We start from the raw sequence: 24,160 nt of genomic DNA, 5'->3' as shown, positions 1-24,160 counted from the left end.
AGACACCAAACCAAAATGAGCTTAACCTAACTGAGCTTTCTGTATGTTATTAAAGAAATCTAGTGTTACTTGGTGCATGTACAGTGCACCTCTTAAATTTTCAAGTTTTCTTAAAGATAACAAGGGACACGCATATTCTAAATATTGGGATTGCCATTTTAAAATTTATTTTAGACATTCTGAGCATCTGCTATGTGTTAGGTACTAGATATAGAAACATGAGATAAAGTTTCCGCTGTCAAGGAATTTGTCCTGAAAAATGTCTATATATGTAATATATATAAATGTTCAGTACTTTAGAAACAGTGGTAAGGGCCTTATTAATTTTGGGACCACCTATAACCGTGTCTCCATTTCACATGATCTGTCTTTTAGCATTTAGAGTCTCTGAATATCCATTTATTCAACTATTTGTTGAGTGCTTATTTAGTGCTCAAAGTATTAAGCTCTTCTCTCAACAGTAATCAACAAAATAGACATTTGAAGCCTCTGTAAAGTTTATATAATCTAGTAGACATTCTCAAATGACTTTCAGATTTTTGCCTGGGAAATAACCTGGCCTGTCCACTGATAAGAAGCAGCATCAATAGCCCTCTCGTCTCTTAGCTATTGGCCTGCAACATACATATCCAGATTTACCAGATTAAATAAGCCTATTTGTTTCCTGATGTATTTCTCCCCTAGTTACAGATATTTGTACTTCCTAATAGTAGTACTTTTTGTTTTTCTTATTTTGAGCCTTACTTAAATCTTCATGATTTTAAATGAGGTAGATGCTCAAACAAGGCTTTAAAGGCAATAAGCTTTTAATATGGTTGAAGGGTGTTATAATTTATATGATAAATCATGAAGGTCTGAACTAGGATAATTACAGAGACAATTAAGATGAATGATTTTTTAGTAGGGAGTTACTCAAGGGTTGGAATTAATATGGCTTGGACATTTAATTAATGTGGGCTAAGCACACGGGATAAGTGAAGAGTAATTTCCAGGTTTCTTGTTTGGGTATCTGCATAGATAGTGGTGCCATTAATGGAGAGAGGCTGCAGGAGGAAGAAGGAAAGCAGATTTGAGAGGAAGATGATGAAATTCACATGGATAGATTGAATTCAAAACTTAGGAGACATTCAGGTGGGCATGTCCTAGAGATAATTAGGTAGATCTGTATCTTCGGGAAAAGGTTTAAAGATTTTTGAATCTTCAGAGTACTTATCAAAGTTAAAACCATAAAACTGGACATCATCCCAGTGGACTATGTAGGGTAAGGAGAGGGCCAAGATGGTACCCTGAAAAATACCAGTTTTGTGATGAGTGATAGAGGAATCTGTAAGAGAACCTGAGTAGGAAGGACAGTAATAATAAGATTTTTTTTTTCTTTTAAGGTTTGGGGAAGATTTTTTCCCCCACTAAGGTGAATATGGAAAACTAAATGTCTATAAACTATAGCAATTGCTTCTTGCTTCCATTCATGTATTTTTGATTATGTACTAAGTCATGCCTAGTAGCACTATTCCTTTCTGAAGTCTGTAGTAGGCAGGGAGAATTCTCTAAACCCAGGAGGGGTGGTAATGGTACTGTCTTAGGATTTTTGTATCATTTTTAGGAATAGATTTTTATTCTAACTCACAATCTTAAAAGAATTTTCCTATTTCTTAGAACTGTTCCTGGGTAATAAAATAAATATTAAAAAATGGGGAAGTGGTATTTTATAATGAAGTCAAATCACTTTATAGTCAGAAAAAAAAAAATCCAGGAAATTTTGACTTGAAAGAAGATGTTTTCATGTCTATTATGACAAGGACCTTGACTCAGCCCTGTTGATTTGAGCTCTTCAACAGTGAACAGGAATGGGAATGAAAAAGTACTTGACTCTGATCAAAGTCATGTCAGAGCTATGGAAAAAATTTTCCAAAATAATGTTTTGAGTTTCATGACAAGATGATCAAAGACTAGCAAATATTTCAAGATAGTATAGTTATGTATTGATTGGGGCCACAAGGGATTGATTTTTTTTTTTTCTGCTTTGAAATTTAACACTTTACCTTTCATGTAAAGTCATGAAAATATGATCTTTACTATTCCAACCGCTATTGGAAAATAACAATTTCAACTAACCTAGAGATGCTTACTGAAAATCATTAATTATTTTGTAATATGTAATATTTTGTAATATGTAATATTAGAATATACCTACATCTTTGCAGTTATTAGTTTAATTCCAATAAAATTGCCTTCAGTAGGGTTAGGCTAGTAGAGGATTGAGATAGTAGAGTGAGCAGGTGGGTAGTTGGTTCCTACAGTGTTTTTTTTTTTTCTTTTTAACAAACATACACATCATCAAACATTTTTATGAAGAATTAAAATATTTGAAAAATATTTGGAGGTTGTTTGGTACAATGTATCTCTTTACAGGACGATTAATTTTGAGCTTTAATCCAATATTTTTAATAAAGAAGAGACAGATTCATATATGTGTGAATATAGCTCTTCTGACCTTTCTTGTGAAACTTTCTCATGTAATTGTAATTACTTGATCCTACTGTGCCTTTATAGAGATGTGCTATAGCTTCAAAAATATGCCTTTGTCTTTTAAAGTCTATATTGTATATTAAGAAACATGCAGCAGAGTGAATTCATTTTGATAACCACTATCTTTTCAAAGCATTGGTAATTTTTAATGACATTTGGCAATGTATTTGTAGATGTGCATAAAAATATAAATTCTTGCCGTCTGACATGGGTTTTTCTGGCTTTCTGTGCCCTTGATCATTCAATGTTTTGCTCTTAGTCACCTAAACTTTTCACCAATTGAATTTTGAGTTTTTCACAGTTTGTGTTTTAACCCTTTTTTTTTTAATTTATTTTTTTCATATTTCTATCATTCTGGTGCAGGCATTTCTGATCTGCAATTGTTCTGTAATATGTCTTAGTAAATTGTAAGTGATACTGAAAGCATAATACATATACTGATTTTTACCTAAGGTATAGTTAAGTATTTTTAGATCAAAAGCAATTACCTAGAGCTTTGAAATTGAAAAAAAAAAAAAAAACCTATTTTGTACTTACACACTGAATGTGTGCAGTCTTACTTTAAACACAAACTCTGTTTTCCAGAACAGTAACTTTTAGGGAAAATGTTTTAACTTTGTTGCACAGAAATGTTTGCAGATCAGCATTGCTAACTACCAAAAAAGAAATAATAACATACATGTCATCTGACTTTTAGTTGTGCCTTCATGTTGCTGCAGTGAAGTTCTGTGCATCAAAATAATTGGCCTTCATGTACTAGATGTGATTCAATTACATCTTAAGTTTTTAATGAAAATATGCAAACTGAGTGAATCCTAATTTTTCCATATATTTTTATAGCTTTATTGTCTCTGATAGCATCTCATTTGCCATCTTTTTTCTGTTTATTAGTCAATCAGGAAAAAATTGCCATCTTTAAATTTTTTAATTTGCTAGCTTTTATGCAGAACTATTTAAATACCATAATTTTGCTTAATATCCAGTTGTGACAGAGATCACTTAATTTTCCCAGAGCTAAATTACTTCACGGAAATGGCTTTTTTCCCCCACAGCTAGACTTGCTTTTTCTTCAGAGCAATATTTGTATATTTTAAAGGAAGTTCCCAGTTAAGACACATTTAGTTATATCTTGCTCATGATGAAACATTTTAAAGAGCTTTTAAAAATGTTTCCTCAGTATTCACATTTATCTTACCAGTTACAAGAGAAGTCTTTGAGTTTCACTAATTAGTATCTCTCAACTTGAAGAGATATCTATTTGGAGAGTTATCAGAAACTTTGGAATCCTATTTAATTTTACTTAGTATCCTTAGGTACAATATTTTTAGAATCGTACACATTTACTTTAGGATGGTCTTAAATTGAAATGAAAAAACAAACAGTTTCAACCCTTTGGCTTTAAATGAAACCTAAGACCATAGGTACATTTTTTAAGATACGTATTTAACATATCTGTGCTTGTCTGTAGATAACATAACTCTGTAGAAAAACTTAAAGCCATCCCAACATTTATTAAATATTTAAGCCATGTTTCTTCAACATCTTAATGAAGGGATATATTCACTAATGTTTCTGTATATTGATTTATAACATTCTAAATAATGCATTTAAAAATACCTTTTTATTTTTTAATACTAAGGTTTTCTTTAAGTATATTTGCTTGGACTTGATCTAAATTTTTGTCTTTCCCCCTAAAATTATGTCACCTGAAAAATTCCATTGCATTTTCTTACCTACACTGAGTGAAGTACAGGTACCCAGATTACCAATATTTTTATTTACCTAAATGAGAGTATGCCATAGATTTTATTTTTAAATAGATTTATTCCCTGTCAGACAGCTAGAACATTTGATCAGCAGTCCCCTGAATTCTAAAACTATGGAAAACATTCACCAGTTTGCTTGCAAACCAACTCTGCTGCATGCGTTCACAAATTTCATAAAGACTGCATGCTTTCTGTTTTCAATACAAATTGTATTTTTTTTTCATACCCATCCTTGCTTTTTATTTTTTAATTTTGTTTTCCCTTTTCTTGGTTGGATGCCTGTGTGTGTTTATTCCAAATCCCTGTCCAGTCCTGGAGTTTGAACTACGGAAAGCCAAGGAGACCATTCAGGCCCTCCGAGCCAACCTGACAAAGGCTGCAGGTGGTGTACATAAAACTTTTTTGAGACTTTTTCTACTTTGACAATGTAGAAGTAGCTGAGATATTTTCAAGTGTAAAATAGTAAAGTATTATTTATATTTCTTCCACCAGAACACGAAGTTCCTTTACAGGAACGAAAAAATTACAAATCAAGTCCTGAAATTCAGGTGGGTGAATGACAGACCTAAAAGTATCTTCCACATAAAATGGTAGCACAAGGATTGAAGGAAGGAAACTTACAGTATTTTATCTTTTATTTTGCCTCTAGGAACCAATCAAACCTCTTGAAAAGAGAGCTCTAAACTTCTTAGTCAATGAATTTTTATTGAAGAATAACTACAAGCTTACATCAATAACCTTTTCAGATGAAAATGATGATCAGGTATAATTATTAATTTTTTTGACAATGATTTGTTTTCTTTTTAAATTATAATGTATTTATTTTCTCTTATACCTAGTTTCTTTAATTTTTTAAGTCATACATACAGTAACATTCTGTATCACTAGTTACCAAACACTTCTCTGCCCATGCAGTGTAGTATTCTTTTGGCCATGCTCCCATTGCCACACTCAACTTTGTCACTGTCTTGCTCCCGCTACATCTGTATCTCCGCCTTCTAAATCTCTCTGTTTTCATGTCAGTCATCTCTCCTACTTACTGCTTTAACTCCTTCCTTAGCAATTCTAAATATATAAGCATTCTCAACTTTCTTTTTAGCTTATCCTCTGCCTGCCTCTCCAGTATTATCTTTTGTCTATTCATTATAATCTTGCCAAACAGAAGGGCTTTCATCCCCCTCAGCATATCTGGTTCCTTCAGAGTTTTGTGCTTTTGTTCATTCTTCCCCTTGTCTCTGAAATAATTAGTTCCCTTATCCCTTCATTGCCATGTGCCTTGTAAATACCTAAACCTTTTCTAAGAGAGTACATAGGTCATCACCTTTCTAAAACCTTTCCTTCTACCTCAAGACAGAAATTGACTCCTTACTCTGAATTCTTGACAGCTCTTTAATTATACTGTCTATAATACTTCGGAGTCTGTCTGTTTCTTTATGTCCTTACTCTTGAACTGTGAAAGCCCCTGAGTAGCAACAATATTTTATTCCTTTTTCTAAGCACACAGTAGATATCTAATTAATGTTTAATGAATATAGATGGATAAATGGACATATGAATAATATGTGTAATAATAATTTAATAACTTTTTTAAAAAATCTTAATTTGTTTAGTTCTTGTAGACCAAGCACTGTGTTAAGACCTTAATATACATTTTATTTTATCCTTACAAAAACTATAAGAGGTAAGATTTATACCCATTTTACAGATGACCTGTTTAAGTTTCAAATTAATTTATAACACTGATAAACGGAGACAGATACGAATTTTATATTGGGTCCGATTTCTCCAAAGCCCCCACTTTTAATACCTGCTTTATATTTGATCAGATTTAAGCATCAATAATGACTGTTCACATTATTCAAATAAAGCTTCAATAAGAATGTCACATTTAGAACATTCAGATGAATATGCCATAGTTTCTCAAAGAGGGTTTCCTAAATAAATTATAAATAAGTTACAAGATATCAAACTAATACTAAATTTGATGTATTAGAGAAAGAGAGAATGGTAAGACAATATATTTGCATGTGATAAGTTACTCTGGAATTTTATAAAGCCTTTCAAAGGATCTTTGCTCATAGAGTGCTTGAGGTGCTATGCCTTCTTGTACTTTAGTAATAAAATTGTATTAGAGTGAATTCAAGAGAATGTTTCATATACAACAAATTGAAGAATAGCTATGTGGATTCTGAAAATTGTCAGAAGCATTTTTAATAATATAAATTACATTCAAACAGCTATAGCAAGAAGGCGAGCAAATTAAATTGCTTGCTAACCACTAGAGATTACACTAAATATATATAGCTTAGAATAATAAAGGAAGAACAAAATTAATGCCATCAAGTAGTTTACTTATAAATAACGGGTACAACTTATGAACTAAGATTTTCTTAATATAGACATGTTCAATGATTTCATGCAAATATTTAGGTATGTTTTACAAGCTTAAATTAACACAATCTTGAAAGTTAAGAGTTTGCATTTTTGAGAGATTTAATAACACGATTGTATGTGCAACATTTTGACATCTGAAACAGTTAAACCTGTTTCTCTAGGATATCAGGAAATTTATAAGAATAATATTAGACAGTGGAAGATGTAATGTAAGTTTAACAATGATGTTTTCCCACTTGGATTATACACTTTGACATTACAACAAAATTATGATTCTGTTGGGTTTTCAAGATATTAGCCTTACGTAAGAAATAAAATGAATCTCAAAAATGCAGGATAAAATTTCTTCATAGTTTTTTTAATATTATAATTATTTATCTTTTAGGATTTTGAACTCTGGGATGATGTAGGATTAAACATTCCAAAACCTCCAGACTTACTGCAACTCTACCGAGATTTTGGAAATCATCAAGTGACTGGGAAAGATCTTGTAGATGTAGCCAGTGGTGTAGAAGAAGATGAATTAGAGGCTCTTACACCAGTTTTAGGCAGCCTGCCTCCAAGCCTTGAAGCTCCTCAGACTGTAGAGGTGAGCATATTAACTAATTAGTCAAGTCCACAAAAAGTATTTAAATTGTGTAAAAGCATGCTATGATATCTTGAGTTTCTGTTTTTCTCCCATTTTGATTTTAGAACTCCTTGCTAGTACAGAAATTAGAAGATAAAATTAGTTTATTAAATAGTGAGAAATGGTCTTTGATGGAGCAAATCAGAAGACTTGAAAGGTTAGTATTTAAACATCATTTCTTAAAAAACCTCTTAAAGTTTTTAAAGAAATTGACAGATTGTATAAATATATAAAATAATATTTCGGTTGTAAGACATAATTTTTCATATTCTAATACTTCTGAGAGAAAGTCTTATAATTGTTTTATATATTTAATATGTTCTTTTTCCCCAAAAAAAGTTATTAAGTCATTGTGGTAATCATGTAATTGGTTTCCCATAGTTGTGTCAGTATTAATAAAATAACTCCTTCACACTAATGTTATAAATATTTCCCACTGATTATTTCATTTAATTCTTATTGTGGTCCTGTGGGTTAGATGGAATTATTCCCATTTTGCAAATACAGGAAAGAAAGTTAAATGCTGATTCAAAGCAGAGTTTATAAGGCCATTTTTATGCTTCATTGGTAAGAGTTTGTAGTTATACTTTTAGGTATATGAAGGTATATGTACCTTTATGTAGTATAGAAAAGCTTAATCAGATGCCAGACAGTTTTCTATTAATATGTTATACCTTTATGCATGAAACCTAGTATGAGGTTTATGCTCTTGCCAAAGTTTTAAAAATACAGTTGTTCTCTGATAATTTCTTTCTTTCTACAGTGAAATGGACTTCCTCAAAAATGAACACTTCACCATCCCAGTAGTTTGTGACTCTGTTCAACCTTCTTTGGATCATAAAGACTCTGAAGACAGTGGACAGAACCCAGTTATAAATAGCTCAGACAAGCAAAAAGACAAAGATACCCATCTTTCAAAATCAGATGAAGTTGATTCCAATATTCCTAAGGAGAATTTCCCAAATTCTGTCCCCAGGAGAGAAAAAGAAGAAATGCCATCTTCTTCTCCATCAACTAAAAACACAGTCCATTTTGATAAACCCAATAGGTTAGTATGCAACCAATTTTTTGAAATGCATCTTTCAGTTATTTAATACCTTACCAAATTGGAAGAGCTTCATTTCTTATTTTTCAGGTCAGATGTATGAATTTTTACATTTGGCATGAACTTAACACATAGCAAGGTACATGTCTCAAAAACACATATCACAAAGTAATTACTAAGTTCAGTTACATTAAGGAGGATTAAGACATAAATGGGGTAGCTTCTATCTTAGCAAAGTACTTAAACCCATAAAATAATATGTATGTTCTATGTGCTATAAACTCCTGTAGCCAGTGGTTTATTTTTAAGATTTATTTATTTGAGAAAAAGAGAGACAGTGTGTGCACAAGCGGGAGGGCCAGAGAAAGAGGGAGAGAGAATATGAAGCAGACTCCCTGCTGAGCACAGAGCCAATGCAAGGCTCCATCTCAACGACCATGACAGACCTTGAGGTCACGACCTGAGCCGAAACCAAGAGTCAGACACTCAACCAGCTGCACCGCCCAGGCAATCCTGTAGCCAGTGATTTTTACCTTTTCTCTATTCATTCATTAACAGACTCAGTGGAAGGTTTTGATACTGCATAGTTACCAATGTAAATAGGGGAGTTGTTTCTGCTCCTAATCCCTTTTTCCTGGGTCTGCTTCCATTACTAATACTGTATTAATAGTATTAGCTTGATTCATTTACTTAATTTTATTGGGTCTCGGTGATTGAAATCAAATGAGATAAGTGATACCTGCCCTTTATGATCAGGTTTTCTAGTGGAGGAGACAAAATATAATTTAAAAATTTTTTAGGTTATAATGTGAAAAAATCGTTTTAAGAAAGGAATATTTACTCTGCTCTTTTTTATATTTTAGGCACAGTTGTAAATTCTTTCTTTATCCTAACTTGTAGCATCCTCATAAATATCGTGTGGTGCAATTCTGAGCCACAAGTCATCTTTCCTCCTTCTGTTAAACAGACTGGATATTACACTAGTGTTGGGATTTAATAGGAAAGCATGACTGATTTCTTTTAGACTTAGAGGTACTCATTATTAGTAAGAAATATTTGATTTTTTTTTTTTAAACAAATCTTTCCACTGATGAGCCACAACTTTTTGTATACCTACTAGCCATATTTTTCTTTAGGTATCAGGGAGGTTACAGAGTTGAAATAGATATGTCCCAGTCCTCAAGTTGCATTTTTTCTACTATGGATAAGATAGAGTCGTAAAAATCCATGTTACGATACTCAACAATAGTGGCATTTATAGTAGTTCTTTAGTGTTTAGGAGTACTTCCATATATCTCTTTTGATATGCAAAGCCACTTTGTGGAGAAGGGTGGTTGTTAAATTTGTTCGACTAATTTTTTTTAGCTCTTAACTATGTGCTAGGCAGTATTAACAAGGAATATAATGAAAGGCAAAACATGGGGTAACCCCTTCAGTCACAAGGATAATAGTGTGAGAGAGACCAACAATCAGATAGTCATAATAAAATATGAAAAATAGTAATATAAGAGAAGTTCAGCTTGCTTTGGGAACACACAATCAGGGCACCTAGCCTAATCATCAGAACAGGGAAGTTTTCAGGGAAGAAGTGTCTAACCTGAGGCATGACAACTAAATAGGAGTTAACTAGACAAAGAGGTAGGAGGATGAGTGATCCCACTAAGGGAGGATAGCATGTGCTAGGATTATACCACACATTTTGGTGAACTAAGAAGAATTTATTAAGGTTTAAGCAAAGACTAAGTCATATAAGCCATGTTAACTCATTTTAGAGAGCCTGGGACATGATGGTATCTAAGTTTTAGAAAGATTCCTCTAAGGTAGAGGTGATTAGACGGTAGCAAGACTGGAGGAAAGAAGACTAATAGGGCGTCTTTTGGAAGACTCCAGGTAAGAAATGGTTGAGGCCTAACTTGTATTTGAAAGAAGTAGGTAGAATTTAAGTTAGAAGGTAAAAGCTTGATTGGATTTGGGGTGAAATGAAAGGGAAAAATAAAGGCTGATTTGTGGTTTCTGGGTTGGTCAATTAGATGGATCATGGCTGTTCCCCTGAAAGAATATGGGAGAAGGAACATAGATGAGGAAATAGACTCAAGCTTTGGTACATTACTCTTTGTGATCATAGAAATTATTGAATCACTTTGTAGTATATGCTAAATAACCTCTATTTTGTAACGTTTAGTGTTAGCCCTTTTCTTTGTAGATTGAGCACATAAAGTGCAACTCATAGTATATTTTATGAATACTACTACATAGAAACTAGTGTTGTTTTAGAGATACAAATGTTTTAACCTCATTTTTTAAGCATAAGTAAGCTAATTATTTTCAATAACAAAAAAATACTTTACAATATACTGTGAATGTTGACTGAGCCTCTGCTTCATTTATCTTTAATTTTTACCTCTTTTATGTGGGTTTCTAATATTAAGGTTTATCATTATCATTAGGTCTGCAAAACTTTAATTCCTGTCAGAAACTTTGTATCCACTGTTTACCTTTCTGGGACCAGAGAGAATTGGGGAGAAAAAAGTCCTCATTTCAGATTTTACAAATACTTTCTATAATCATTGACCTGTTCTACATTTCAGGTTTCATCTGTTGACGTTTACGGGCTGTTCACATAACGTAAAACTTTTTTAAAATCGGTTATTGCTAATTTTTTCTTCTGTGTAATTCTCTAGTGAAGTGTCCTTCAGGTCATTGGTAGCTGAAAAATCCAGTTAGCATTTGTGGGGCAGTATTAATGCAGGAATAGGAGTTATAACATGCAACTTACCTTCTCCTAAATGCCAGTGGTAACTGTTTGGTATTGTCCCCTTTTCATCCAATTTTTCTTCTAGGAAATTGTCTCCTGCTTTCCACCAAGCTCTACTCTCTTTTTGTCGAATGTCGGCAGATAGTCGTTTAGGATCAGAGGTAAATTATACCATATATTCTTGGAACTTTCTTAAAATATTTGGTTTTTCATTTCAATATCTCATCCAAAAACAGATGTGATAAGACTCCATTTCAAATAAACATCTATTTTTTAAAATAATGCTCTAAGAAATAATTTCTAAAATTTTAAACTTTTAAGAAAGTTAGTTATTATTTCTGTCCTTTGGATTAAAATTTTGTTTAGTATTAAGGTGACCTTTTGTAGTCTGTTTTTAATTTGTTATGGCTGACATATGGTAATATGCCTCTTCTTGATATAATTTGGAAAACCAGTGTACATATTATTTATATTTCAGTTATTTTTAGATTAGTCCATTATTTTTATTAATTAGGAGTGGTTATCTTTTTTTTATGAAGAGTTTATTTGAGAGAGCGAGAGTGAGAGAGAGCACAAGTGGGGTGGAGGGGCAGAGGGAGACGGAGAAGCAGACTCCCCACTGAGCAGGGAGCCCAACGACCATGGACGCTGGATGATGCTAGGCTCCATCCCCGGGCCCTGAGGTCATGACCTGGGCTGAAGGCAGATGCTTAACTGACTGAGCCACCCACGTGCCCTGGGAGTGGTTATCTTTGATTGCTGAGTTTGTTAGCTCTCAGATTAGTTTTCCTCAGCTGCTTCCTAATTGTTGGAGGCTCATCTTGACAGGGTATTTAATTATTTCTTTCTATCTTTATACTCACTCTTCCCCTTTTTAGTTGTTTCGTGGTTGATTCCACTCAACCCCTTGTGGGCTTCAGTTTCACAATGTCATTGCTAGTATGAAAGAGCTAGAGGATGGTTTGGATGCAATTCTGGCAAGCCTCACGGCAAGACTGGGTCAGCCTCCAGGGGCCTCCTCTTGTATGCAGCTTCACTCTACAAACTGTTGCCATAGGCATAGATCGTAGCTATGTAGGGCATCTTTTCAAGAATAAAAAACTGCTGAAGTTGCCTCAGTCCTATGTTATCTGTAGTTGTTCCCAGAACTGCAGCCTAGTAGGACTCCTTGGATTCACGCCTGCTTCTTCCTGGTGTTTTCAATCCATTTCATGTTTACAGAAATGTTTATCCTGTGTGGGAGCACAGTTCTTGTTGTTGTTGATAGGGATGTCTTGTTATTACCATTACCATCAGAAGATGGAATTTTGGATGTGTGCTTGGAGCGGAGGTGGCAGGGTCTAAAGCATGAACTTCAGGAACCATCATTCATGGAAGTTCTACACCATCATCATTTATTAATTCTTTGGTTTTCTAGGTGTCTCGGATTGCAGACAGTGAGAAAAGTGTTATGTTAATGCTGGGGCGCTGCCTGCCACACATTGTTCCTAATGTGCTGTTGGCAAAGAGAGAGGTGAGACACATAAATGTGTTTTCATACCAGTAATCTCATCATGTTGTCCATTTTCTGTCATTTTGAAGTTTAGTGTTATATTTTTATTTTGTTAAAGTCTATTACTTGCAATCATATTCTTACTTTTGTGCATGCATCTCTGCTCCTAGAGAATGGTTTTACACCTCTGTCAGGTGAGTTCAGTAAAACTGCATGGTATTCATGTTTTTCCAATTTTGCTTAAAGCATCATTAGCTTCTGCAACACTAACTATTACTGTAGGTCCATTTATGTGCAATGAATACTGTCCGTTTATTATATTACCAGTGAACTAATTTATTTTCTCTCTGCTCTTGATAAGATATGCTTGATATGTATACAAAAATAGACCCTCTTTGTATTGAAAATTAACTGGGACTAATAATGTAACTTTTTTCCTAAATGTACTTGTAGTGACCTATTATAAATGTTAGTTTTATTATATTTGTTTGTCAATAATCACACTTGTCTTACGATAAGATAGTTATAGTATTGACAATAACTTTTGAAAGTACCTTCTTTTGCTTTTTTCATAACTTTGTTATTGACAGATGCTTAAAATATCCACAATACAGTAGCCAATATCTTTTAGTACTGTTATGAGCCATACTGTAAGGAGTTATCTTTAGAGTTATATTTAGCCAAGAAAAGAGTAGTAAAAAGTTATCTATAATTTAAATGACAGTGGATGATTTATTTGTAACCAAGTTTAATAATTTATTTGAATTATTCAATTTATAAAATTAACTTCCAGTTCACAAATTTTTTTAATAAAAAATGGGTTAAGAATATTTTAGAATAAGTCTTCTATTATCTTCTTAATATTTACCACTGATTTCAGTCATATTTCATGGGACCTACAGTATGATAGGTACACAGTGCATTGGCAAAACCCATATAAAGCTTACCCTGAATTATCTGTTTAGCACAAGAAATTTGTACTGATCCTCAAGAAAACTTACATGTAGAAACTTACATGTAAAACTTACATTAAAAATTTTTATTCCTATAGGTGTTTTGAATTTAAAAAAAGATTTAAAAGACTTTTCTTACTGGTGGTTTTATTTTACCTAATACATAAAAATAGTTGTGAGATATTAATAAGTGTGGAAGATTCCTGTATCTTGAAGGATCAGTGTCCAATTTCAGATTGTTTTTCAGTTCTGTCTGGCAGAATGATGTTTGAGCTTCTTTTCCTTTTTTAGCTTGTAACATAATCCATGCAATGCATTAATGTTTGCATCCCTTTTACTATGTTTCCTTAATATAATCTTTAAAATAGCACAGAAACCTAATTGTTATGAGATGCAGTTTAAGCCTTATTTTAATTTTCCCTTTTTTATCATAAAAGATTCTACCACTAAAATCTGATTGTACTGCATGAAGTATTTATAAATTTGCGTCATCAGTAATCAGATACATTATATATATAAATATATATGCAAGCATATATATTTATACATACACACATTCCGTTTGTGGTATGATGTTTACTTTTATGGCTGATTTTAAGTTTTTTGTATTTATAAAATATATACTTATAGTTTCATGAAGAAGTGATCGTTTATCTTTAATTATTATTCTGTTGTATCAGAAAATTTACCATTTCTAATATATCAAAGTTGTATTCTCTTGAAATTATATTGGTAAATAATGAAGTTTATCTTAGTTTGGTTTGAAACCAATCCCAGGGCATGAAAGGACAAAAGTTTTATTTCATTTCCTCCTTTGATATTAGATTACTTTTATTTAATATTTCACCTTAATGCCTTAAATATGTATTTTTAAAAAGGTCTTGTAATTAAAGGATTAATATTTTGATTTTTTCTTATTTCTCAAGTTTTATGTAATCTTTTATCAGGATAAGCCTTTTATTAATATGTAAATATAATTAAAATGTCCTTCAATAAACTAACTGATCATAGTAATATCCTAGCTAGTTAAATAAATAAATCATTAGAAACATGATTTAAAGTTTTGATTAACACATTTACATGGCTTAACATCTTTTTAAATATAAAAAGATAAACAGCAAAAACTCTTCCCCTGTCCCTGAGCCATCATTCCACGTGTAATAAATGTTATTAGTTTCTAGTATATTCTGTTAAGTCCTTTGCCCATTTTTTAATTAGGTTGTTTGTTTTTGAGTTGTAAGAGTTCTTACAATTCTGGATATTAAATCCTTATTTTATATATGATTTGCAAACATTTCCTTCCATTTGGTAGATTGTCTTTTCACATTTTTGATAATGTCCTTTGATGGATATTTAAATGTTTTTCTTTTGTTGCTTGTGTTTTTGGTGTCAAATCTAAGAATCTGTTGCCAAGTCTGAGGTCAAGAAGATTTATCCCCTGTGCTTCCTTCTAATAGTTTTATGGTTTTAGCTCTTATATTTAGGTCATTGATCCATTTGCATTTGTATGTGGAGTGAGGTAGGAGTCCAGTTTTATTCTTTTCATGTGATTGTCCAGTTGTCCCAGCACTATTTGTTGAAATGTTTCCCGATTGAATAGTCATGGCACCTTTGTCAAAAATCAGTTGCCTGCCGGTGTTTGGATTTATTTCTAGACTCTGAGTTCTGTTCTGTTGGGCTTTATGTTTATCCCCATACCTGTACCAACAACACTATTTTGATTACTGTAGCTTTGCACTAAGTTTTGAAATTCGGAAGTATGAATTCTCTAACTTTTTTTTCTTTTTCAATATTGTTTACCTATTCAAGGCCCCTTGCAATTCCATAGGAGTTTGATACTCTACTTTCATTCTGCTGTAAAGATCATTGGAATTTTGATAGGAATTGCCTTGAATTTATAGATCAGTTTAGGGAGTACTGCCATTCTTTTTTTTTTTTTTTTTAAGATTTTATTTATTTATTTGAGGTGGGGGTGAGGTACAGAGGGAGAAGCAGACTCCCTGCTGAGCGGGGAGCCCAATGTGGGGCTCAGTCTCCGGACTCCGGGATCATGACTGGAACCAAAGGCAGATGCTTAACCTGCTGAGCCACCCAGGTGCCCGGGGGCAGTGCCATTCTAACGGCAGTAATTCTTCCAATTCATGAATTCTTTTCATTTATTTATGTCTTTAATTGCTTTCAGCAGTGTTTTGTAGTTTTCTATGTATAAGTCCTTCACTTCCTTTATTTTAGTTTTTTTAAAGGTTTATTTATTTTAGAAAGAGAAAGGGTGCATGTATGAGTGGCAGGAGGGGCAAAGGGAGAGAATCTTTCAAGCAGACTCCTTGCTGAGCACAGAGCCACTCCTGGGCTCAATCCCTCCACCCATGAGATCACAGCCTGAGCCCAAACCAAGAGTCTGACATTTAACCTACTGAGCCACCTAGGTGCCCCTTTGGTTACTTCATTTATTTTTTTTCTTCACTTCCTTATTTTAATTTATTCTTAGGTATTTTATTGTTTTGGATGGTATTGTAAATGGAATTTTCCCCATAATTTCCTTTCATATTGTTCATTGCTGATTTATAGAAACAGAACTGATATTTGTGTGGTAATCTCTTACCTTGCAACTTTGCTGAATTAGTTTATTAGTTCTAGTAGTTTTTTGTGTATTCTAGTGTGGTTTTCTTTATCCGGAATAACATTATCTGCAAATAGAGTTTTGCTTCTTCTTTCCAATTTTGAATGGCTTTTATTTCTTTCTCTTGCTTAATTGCTCTGGCCAGGACTTATAGTACAATGGTGAAGAGCAGTGTTTTGAGAAAGCAGATGTTTTTGTCTTGTTCCTGATTTTATGGGGAAAGCTTTCAGTTTTTCACCATTGAGTATGATACTGGATAGGGTTTTTTCATAAATGCCTTTTATCTAATTATTAAGGAAGCTTTCTTCTATTCCTCGTTTGCAGTGTTTTTATCATGAAAGGATGTTGAATTCTGTCAGGTGCTTTTTCAGTGTCGATTGAGATGATAATTATTTTCCCTTTGTTCCATTGATGTAGTATAATATGTTATTGATTTTTCATGTATTGAACCACCCTTGCATTCCAGGGATAAGTCCCACTTGGTCACAGTGTATAATCCTTTTAATGTGTTGTTGGATTTGGTGGTAGTTTTTTTTGTTTTGTTTTTTTTTTTGCACATTTTTGCATCTAAAAATTTATAAGATATATTGGTCTGTAGTTTTAACACTTACTGAGAATTGTCTGGCCTAAACTCCGGTATGTTCTTGAGAATGTTCCATGTGCACTTGAGAAAAATATATCTTTTGCTATTGTCAGTGTAAGTGTTTTATATATGTCTATTAGATTTAATTATAGTGTTCAGGTCCTCTATTTCCTTACTGATCTGTTCAGTGGCTTATTCATTATTGAAACTAGGGTATTGAAGTCTCCAAATATTATTGTAGAACTGCATTGTATTTTTTCAGAAATATTTTGTGCCTGTAAGCAAACTCAAATAAATATATGATCTTTCTTCCATGACTTACACAAATGGTACGACACTCGTACTATTCTTTACTTTTTTTCCATGTAACATTATATTTTTTATCTTTCTTAAGGCTGCATAGTATCTAATATTTTTATAGTCTTTTAAACATGTTTTAAATTAGCATTTTTCAAATGCTCAGTAAGGGAGACATTTTATGTGATGTGCCAGTATGTAATTACGTCTATATAATTAAAATGAAAGTTTGACAAATCAGTATTGCCTTTACTAATTATGAATATATTTTATAAATATTTTTAAACAATAAAGAATATACCTAAATAAACAATCAAAAAGAAAGGGATGCTCTTCATGATCCATTTAATTGTTTTTTTGACCCATTATTTTAAAGGGAATGACATAAAGGTTAATTAAAGCTGTCTAATAAATTAAACTTCTTATTTTTTATAAAAGTAGAAAGCACAGTGAATATAGATATTACTGTTATTTGATTTTGTTTTTTAAAAGAAAAGTAACAACCTCATTCAATCTTTATGTCACAATTATTGCATTTTCTAAATTTAGCATACCACAATATTTCAAATCTAAGATGCCATTAATTGTAACAATTATGTACCTTTAAGAAAGAAGAATTCCAATGAAATTATAACAATCTCCATTATCAGGTGCATCCCAATTTCAGAGGTGATAAAAAGTGAAAAAAAGTTTCCTCCTATCTACTGTTAAGTAATGGTAATCTTTTTTTTTTTTTTAAGTATTTTAAGAGACCTACTTGCCTATTGATTTGGGGAGGAAAAAAATCATGAACAAATTTTCTATTTGTGGCTTATGTAGTTCATCTTAAGGGGTTCATTGAAGAACTCGGATCTTTCAAACCAAATTACAGAATAAATGTATGTATATAGCTAAAGAAGTTGATTTTTCACAATCTCTGCTTTAAATGCATTTGAAGGGAAAATTCTGCAATTTAAAAATGAGATTTCATAAGAGAGTACTTCTAAAAGCATTTTTAAATAATACATCTAAATTTAATTTTTATTTTCATTCTATGCCAAGGAAAGCTGACTCGGAAAAGCAAAGGAGAAGTCTGGGCCTGGAATGGGGATGGGCAAGTGGAAATGGGGAATGAGTCCAAGCTTTCTTTTCGAGATGTTGAAATTGTTCCCAAATTAGATTGGTGGTGGTTGCACAACTCTGAATATACTAAAAACCACTGAATGTACACTTGAATTTTTATGATATATAAAATATATCTCATTAAAGCTGGAAAAAAAAAAAAGAGGCAAAGGAGAGAACCAATTCCCTAAAAGTTTTTTATTTTTTTTTATTTTTGAGAGAGAGAGTGAGAGCGCTACCTGAGCAGGGGGAAGAACAGAGGGAGAGGGAAAGAGGGGGGAGATAATCTCAGCAGACTCCTCGCTGAGCACAGAGCCTGTCAAGGGGCTTGATCCCATGACCCTGAGACCAGGACCCGAGCTGAAACCAAGAGTCAGACCCTTAACTGAGCCACCCTGGTGCCCCTCCCTAAACGTTTTAAATGCAATAGTATCTCTAAAGATCTGCTTATCTTCTGAGAAACCAAACTTTGTTCTTTGTATTGCATTCATGTTTGCTCCATGGTGAATTTTTTTAACTTATGAGTAATCATAGCCCAGGTAATTATAACTATATGAGAGTGGTGGGGAGGAAAAGGTTTTACTTCTACCCTTCTAAGTTCTTTGGTTAGTCTAATCATCAAATTAACTTACGACAGATTCATAGGAGAAAAATAAATTTAATTACCTATGTATAAGGGGGCCCCATAGCAATATAAGACCCAAGGACAAGCTGGGCAATTAGGCTTATATGCCATCTTGAGCTAATGGTGTAAGAAAGGTAAGGAGGGTGATTCACAGGACAGTAAGAAGAGCAGATGTTTGGTAATTAGGTGTTTGTCCTTTCATACTGATAAGTCATTCAGATAAAATACCTATTTCTTAGAAATAGCTCTCTTTCTTGGCCAGGCCCCCCATCCAAATACTTTCTGGTAGTTTAAGGAAGAGGTAAAAGTTTTTCTTGGGTCTCCTGGATTTTTATTGCCTTCAGCTTGAAATAGCCCACATGCCAAAATGGCACATTTTGGGGAGACTTGTTCAGAACCCCTTCAAGAGTTATATAAAAGAATAGTAGATAAGTAAAGTAAAATAGATAGTATGGTGAAGTAAATAAGCTTTGTCCATCTCTTTTACCTATTTAATGTGTGTTTGTATGTGTATGTTAATTTTGGAAGTAAATCACATGCTCTTTAGCAGTACCAGTTTTTTGGGTTTTTTTTTTAAAGATTTATTTTGGAGAAAGAGAGAGGGAGGGAGAGAAGCAGACTCCCTGTTGAATGTGCAGGGAGCCTGCTGGGGGCTTGATCTCAGGACCCTGAGGTCATGACCTGAGCTGAAGGCATATGCTTAACTAGCTGAGCCCAGGTGCCCCAGCAGTATCACAGTTTTAAAGTCATTCAAGTATTTTAATAAGGCTTTCTGAAGGTTGAACCTTAGGAACAATTCTAAGATAATAATAAGCCTTAGATAATAATTCTGAGAATAGATACTTTAGGAGGCCTTGAAGTATAGAACTTTTCCAGAGGTGAGTAATCTTGTTTTTTTTTCTTATGTGAGTCTTTGTAATGTCCTACTTCCTTCCTTCCTCCCTTCCTTCCTTTCTTCCTTCCTTCATTTCTTTATTTCTTCATTTTTTATTTTTTTAAGTAAGTTCTGTGCCCAACATGGGGCTTGAACTCAGAACCCAGAGATCAAGAGTCACATGCTCTACCAATTAAGCCAGCCAGGCGCCCCTCTTTCCTTTTTAATGTATTACTGTCAACACCCTGACAAGCTTCAACTGAAAATCTTAATCAGAGGGTGTACACTTATCCTTACTTGAATTTAAGTTGTAATTTGGTATTGGTTAATATCTAGGCAAAAGACCAAATGGAAAATTTTAAAATAACAGCTACCTAAAATTTTTAAATGAAGCTTAAGTTATAGGAAATAATTTTAATGGAACAATGAGGGCAAGCAGTGAACCATAATTTCCTGGACTAATAGTGTTACCTTTCTAGAACCATAGAATTTTTCTTCTTGACCTGAAGCACTCAAACATTTACTCCTTGGCATCTGATCTAAATGTAATGCTTCCTTTTCTGTTTTAGAATTCTTTTAGATCTTGAAGCCATTGTGTTATCAACATTTCCATGCTTTTTTAACGTTAAAATTTGCCTTCATTTCTCCCACCCAACATCTCATCACTCAGGTTGTTTTAGATCCTTTTTAGGTGCTTCCTCTCCCCACCTCCCCCTTTTTGTAGTCTAAATATACTAATCTTTGTAAGACTAAGAAAGTTAAGTAAAAATATTCATAAAATCAAATGTAAAATTCTCTAAAGACATTTCCTATCTCTGAAGTGATTTCTTTGTTATCATTAAAAGTTACTTTGTTTTAGTTGTAAAACTGAACTATTTAATTCTGTACAAAATTCCTTCGGCAACCTAAGATTTGAGAGGTGGGAGATCCTTCATATAGAGAGAACTAGCTTTGTTATTAAAAATGCAAAAGTCATTTCCTTGAGTAAAATGTAAATTACTAAGCCTTTTAGATTAATGAATTCTAAAAGCCTTACAAATATCTTTTCCAAAATGACAATAAAGTCATGGAATACCTTCTGCAACAGCATTACTGCACTGATTTCCTCTCTAGTGTCAGTAGGACATCTGTTTTATATTTCACTTCAATACACATTTATTGAGTATTATCAGTTGCTAAAGCATGTTTTAAATAAAATAGTAAGATTTCTGTTGCCTTGAAGTATGGACACAGTAACTTTTTGTGGGGGAGGGCACTACCTTTGAATTTAACGTTATCAAAGCCATAGGTATTTTCTTACCATGGTTATTATTTTTTTTCAACATGCAATATTAAATCTGATTTGCTTAAGGATCTTTTCATGTGAAAAATTCTTAAGCTTTAGATACGATGTCTAACACTGCTCTATTCTCAATACATTTTTTATATGTAATCATTTAAAGACATTTTTAAACTGCTGTCACCTTGAAAAAAAAAATGCTATCACCTTGCCTTCTGAAGGAAATTTAGCTACCATCTTTTAAATGTTTCATTAAAGAATTATAAGGAAAGTTTTTAAAACACTAGACTTCTTCATTGGAGAAATGATACCAAAAGGAGACTATTGATTCACATCTGTTAATATATGAATAGTGTGAAAATGGTAAATACAGACTTAATAATTCAGATGTCGATGTATTAATACTTCAGAGGCTTGAAAAATGAATTCACAGTAAATAAACATGAATATACAACAACAGACACATGTACAGAATTCTTTATTTCAAGGATGGTACAAATAGAACTTGTAAATAAATAAATGAATGAATTCTACAAATAGAACTTGTGAACAGATAAGATATTTGGAGCCAGTCATAACTTAGCAATTAAAATCCTTGATGATTCTATGAGAAACAAACTACTCTTTCCACTTTTTTCTGCCATCACTTACTGGGCCTCTTCTCAGCTCTGTATTTCTATAAGAGGAAGAGACTGACCTACTTTATACACTGAGTTACAACTGTTTTAGCCGTTAATGTGCCAAGATGTACTCAATTCTCCTTGGCATGGAATATCATCCAAAAATGATTGGCAATGACTTCCCATATGTTGTTAATTTTGCCAGCAAGAAACAAAAGCAAATGGCAATATAACTTATTACTGTGATTCAGAAAAGTGAAAAATATTTTCCTGCAAAGTCCTAAATTCATAGAATTTTAGAGTCTAAGGGTATAAGAAATGACAGGTTTCCTCCCATGTGTCAGTTAGGATTGGTTGGTAATGGCTGCTGTGCTGAGAAGTGCTTTGGTAAGTGCTTTGTGAAGCCAACTTTGATCTCAGAAGGAAAAATAATTCACTATTAGCAATAGAGAAGGAAATTGCAGACTGTGTATGAAATATTTCCCATTTCTGCCCTGATCTTAATTCTTTTTATGTTTTACTTAAAGAAACTAAAAATCAGAGAAGGTTGTGATTTTCATTAGGTTTTCAGTATGGCACATTTACAGCCATATTTCAATAAAAGAGTCTTTATATTAATGTAGGGCATAAACTTCCTCTTTGATTAAGGACCACTAAGCCTCATGATTTAAAAAAAAAAGAGAGAGAAAATGAAAGGCACAAAGAATAAACAGCAACAGTTATTTTGCTATGCTTGTTTTTGAGATAAAAAAGCTAAATAATTCTTTGTATTTTCAACAGAGTGTGTATGTATGTATTTGCAATTATAGCAAATATCTACATTGCAAAACTTTAAAGAGTAATACAGTAGGAAGAGAATGGAAGAGTACATATGTGGAGACAATGGAAACAGGAAGAAGGTTGAGTAGGAAGCAAGAAAACTCAAGAAGGAAGGATCTGACATGAGGGGAAAATACGAATAAAATATTTAGAGTCTTTCTTGATTTTCATGCATTAAAATTTTTTCTCCTTTTGTTAGTGTCTTTTAGAATAACTGCCTTTTCATCTTTAAGGTTCTCCTCTCAGTGGGATATGCTGATGCAATGTCTCAGTCCTCTCATGAGTATCATTGGCTCTTAGGTAGTCTAAATGGAATCCTCTAAGGATTAGGATAGTCCCTGTTATTAATGATCACCTACTCTGGTATTTCATAAAAGGTTGTTTATTTTTCTCCTACAAAGTCAAGACTAATCCATCAAGCATCATATTAAATCTCTGGTAAAAACATTACTTAACAATATAGAATCTATACTTTGTCTTCCATTCCCAGTACAAAATTATTTTCCCTGATTACTTTTTATTACTTCTGCTTTTCATTTGCTCTCTAATTTAAAACCTACAGAGATGTCCAAATACAAAGATGAGAGAATGAATGTTTTAAATTTGTTTTTACTATCAGATTTATTCTTAGCTCTTATCTATATCCTTGTACCTTCAGTTTAAGATTTATACCAGGTAATTATAATTTTAAAATAATACATAAAGACTTTAGAAATAATGGAAAGGGACCTGTAGTCATTCCTCTAAGCTGTAGTCTCAACTCTGCTAAAAATTGTATCATCCTTTTCTAAGAGAGCATCTTCAAAATGGGAAGATACTTCTACAGTGTAGACTTTTCTACAGGGTATCATGCATTATTAGATAGTGATCAGTTCATTTTAAATTTTTTTAAAGATTTTATTTATTTGAGAGAGAACACAAGTGGGGTGGAGGGGCAGAGAGAGAGGGAGAAGCTAACTCCCTGCTGAGCAGGGAGCTTGATGCTGGGCTCCGTTACAGGACCCCGGAATCATGACCTGAGCCAAAGGCAGACGTTTAACCCACTGAATCACCCCGCACCGCCCCCCCCCCCCCATCAGTTCATGTTTTAAATCTACTAGCACTTTTTGGTAGGAAGGAGGATAGCTGGGAAAAAGAATGGTGGAAGTAATCATTCTGTTCTAAATACATCATACTGATTTCTTTACAATAACTGTAAAATGTTATTTTTACAGTTTAGAAAGTTTTCCTCCAAAAATATTTATCACTTTTGGACTTTTATTCTCATTAGATTTGAAAATCTATTCCAAAATGAAAAACATTACTATCTTTTGAATATATTTTAGATTTTGTCTTAGTTTATTTGAAATGTGAAGCAACTTTGGTTTACATACTTCTTTGGAAAAGAGAAATAAACTTTTGCTATTACTTTCCTACAGAACATTGAATTTACCTCTGTATGTTGAATATGCAACAAAGAAGATTATTAAAAATTTCCATTTGAACATAAAACATTTCTACTAATACTCTATAGCAGTGCTGAGAACATTCAATACCTATGGAAATGGTCTTCTTTTTAATTAGTCATGGGATTAGGTGGGAAGGGTACAAAATTATTAATTACAGATCATCTTAATTAAGACAGATGATATTGTACTTGTGGAAGTGGGATGAGTTGTCTTGATTTTTCTGTTAGCCTTCTAAATTTTAGAATATAGTTAGCTTCTGCAAGTTTTTTTTTAAACATTTTCAAAATTAAAATTACTGTGTCAGCTTATGGTGAGGTAGAATGTTATTTAGT

The 24,160-nt window shown here is 32.9% G+C and overlaps 1 protein-coding gene across 11 annotated transcripts in view; it reads left to right on the top strand.

Annotated features, from left to right (window-relative positions):
* The window catches only part of RELCH (RAB11 binding and LisH domain, coiled-coil and HEAT repeat containing), a 109,995-nt gene that overhangs the window by 25,668 nt on the left and 60,167 nt on the right, over positions 1 to 24,160 (top strand). For 6 of the 11 annotated variants that reach the window (XM_048218491.2, XM_048218492.2, XM_048218490.2 and 3 more), the window contains exons 3-10: positions 4,606 to 4,677; positions 4,788 to 4,843; positions 4,945 to 5,058; positions 7,075 to 7,278; positions 7,383 to 7,474; positions 8,081 to 8,365; positions 11,203 to 11,278; positions 12,535 to 12,630. In XM_048218491.2, coding sequence (XP_048074448.1) covers positions 4,606 to 4,677; positions 4,788 to 4,843; positions 4,945 to 5,058; positions 7,075 to 7,278; positions 7,383 to 7,474; positions 8,081 to 8,365; positions 11,203 to 11,278; positions 12,535 to 12,630 — 995 coding nt within the window. Of the gene's footprint in view, positions 1 to 4,605; positions 4,678 to 4,787; positions 4,844 to 4,944; positions 5,059 to 7,074; positions 7,279 to 7,382; positions 7,475 to 8,080; positions 8,366 to 11,202; positions 11,279 to 12,534; positions 12,631 to 12,779; positions 12,804 to 24,160 lie in introns of all 11 variants that reach the window. The other 5 variants (XM_048218488.2, XM_044383065.3, XM_044383063.3 and 2 more) reach the window with 1 other exon arrangement.

The sequence above is a fragment of the Ursus arctos genome, unplaced genomic scaffold (genome assembly GCF_023065955.2).
Source record: "Ursus arctos isolate Adak ecotype North America unplaced genomic scaffold, UrsArc2.0 scaffold_17, whole genome shotgun sequence".
Classification (NCBI taxonomy): domain Eukaryota; kingdom Metazoa; phylum Chordata; class Mammalia; order Carnivora; family Ursidae; genus Ursus; species Ursus arctos.
Note: the sequence above shows the minus strand (reverse complement) of the source record. Positions and strands in the feature narration are given on the sequence as shown.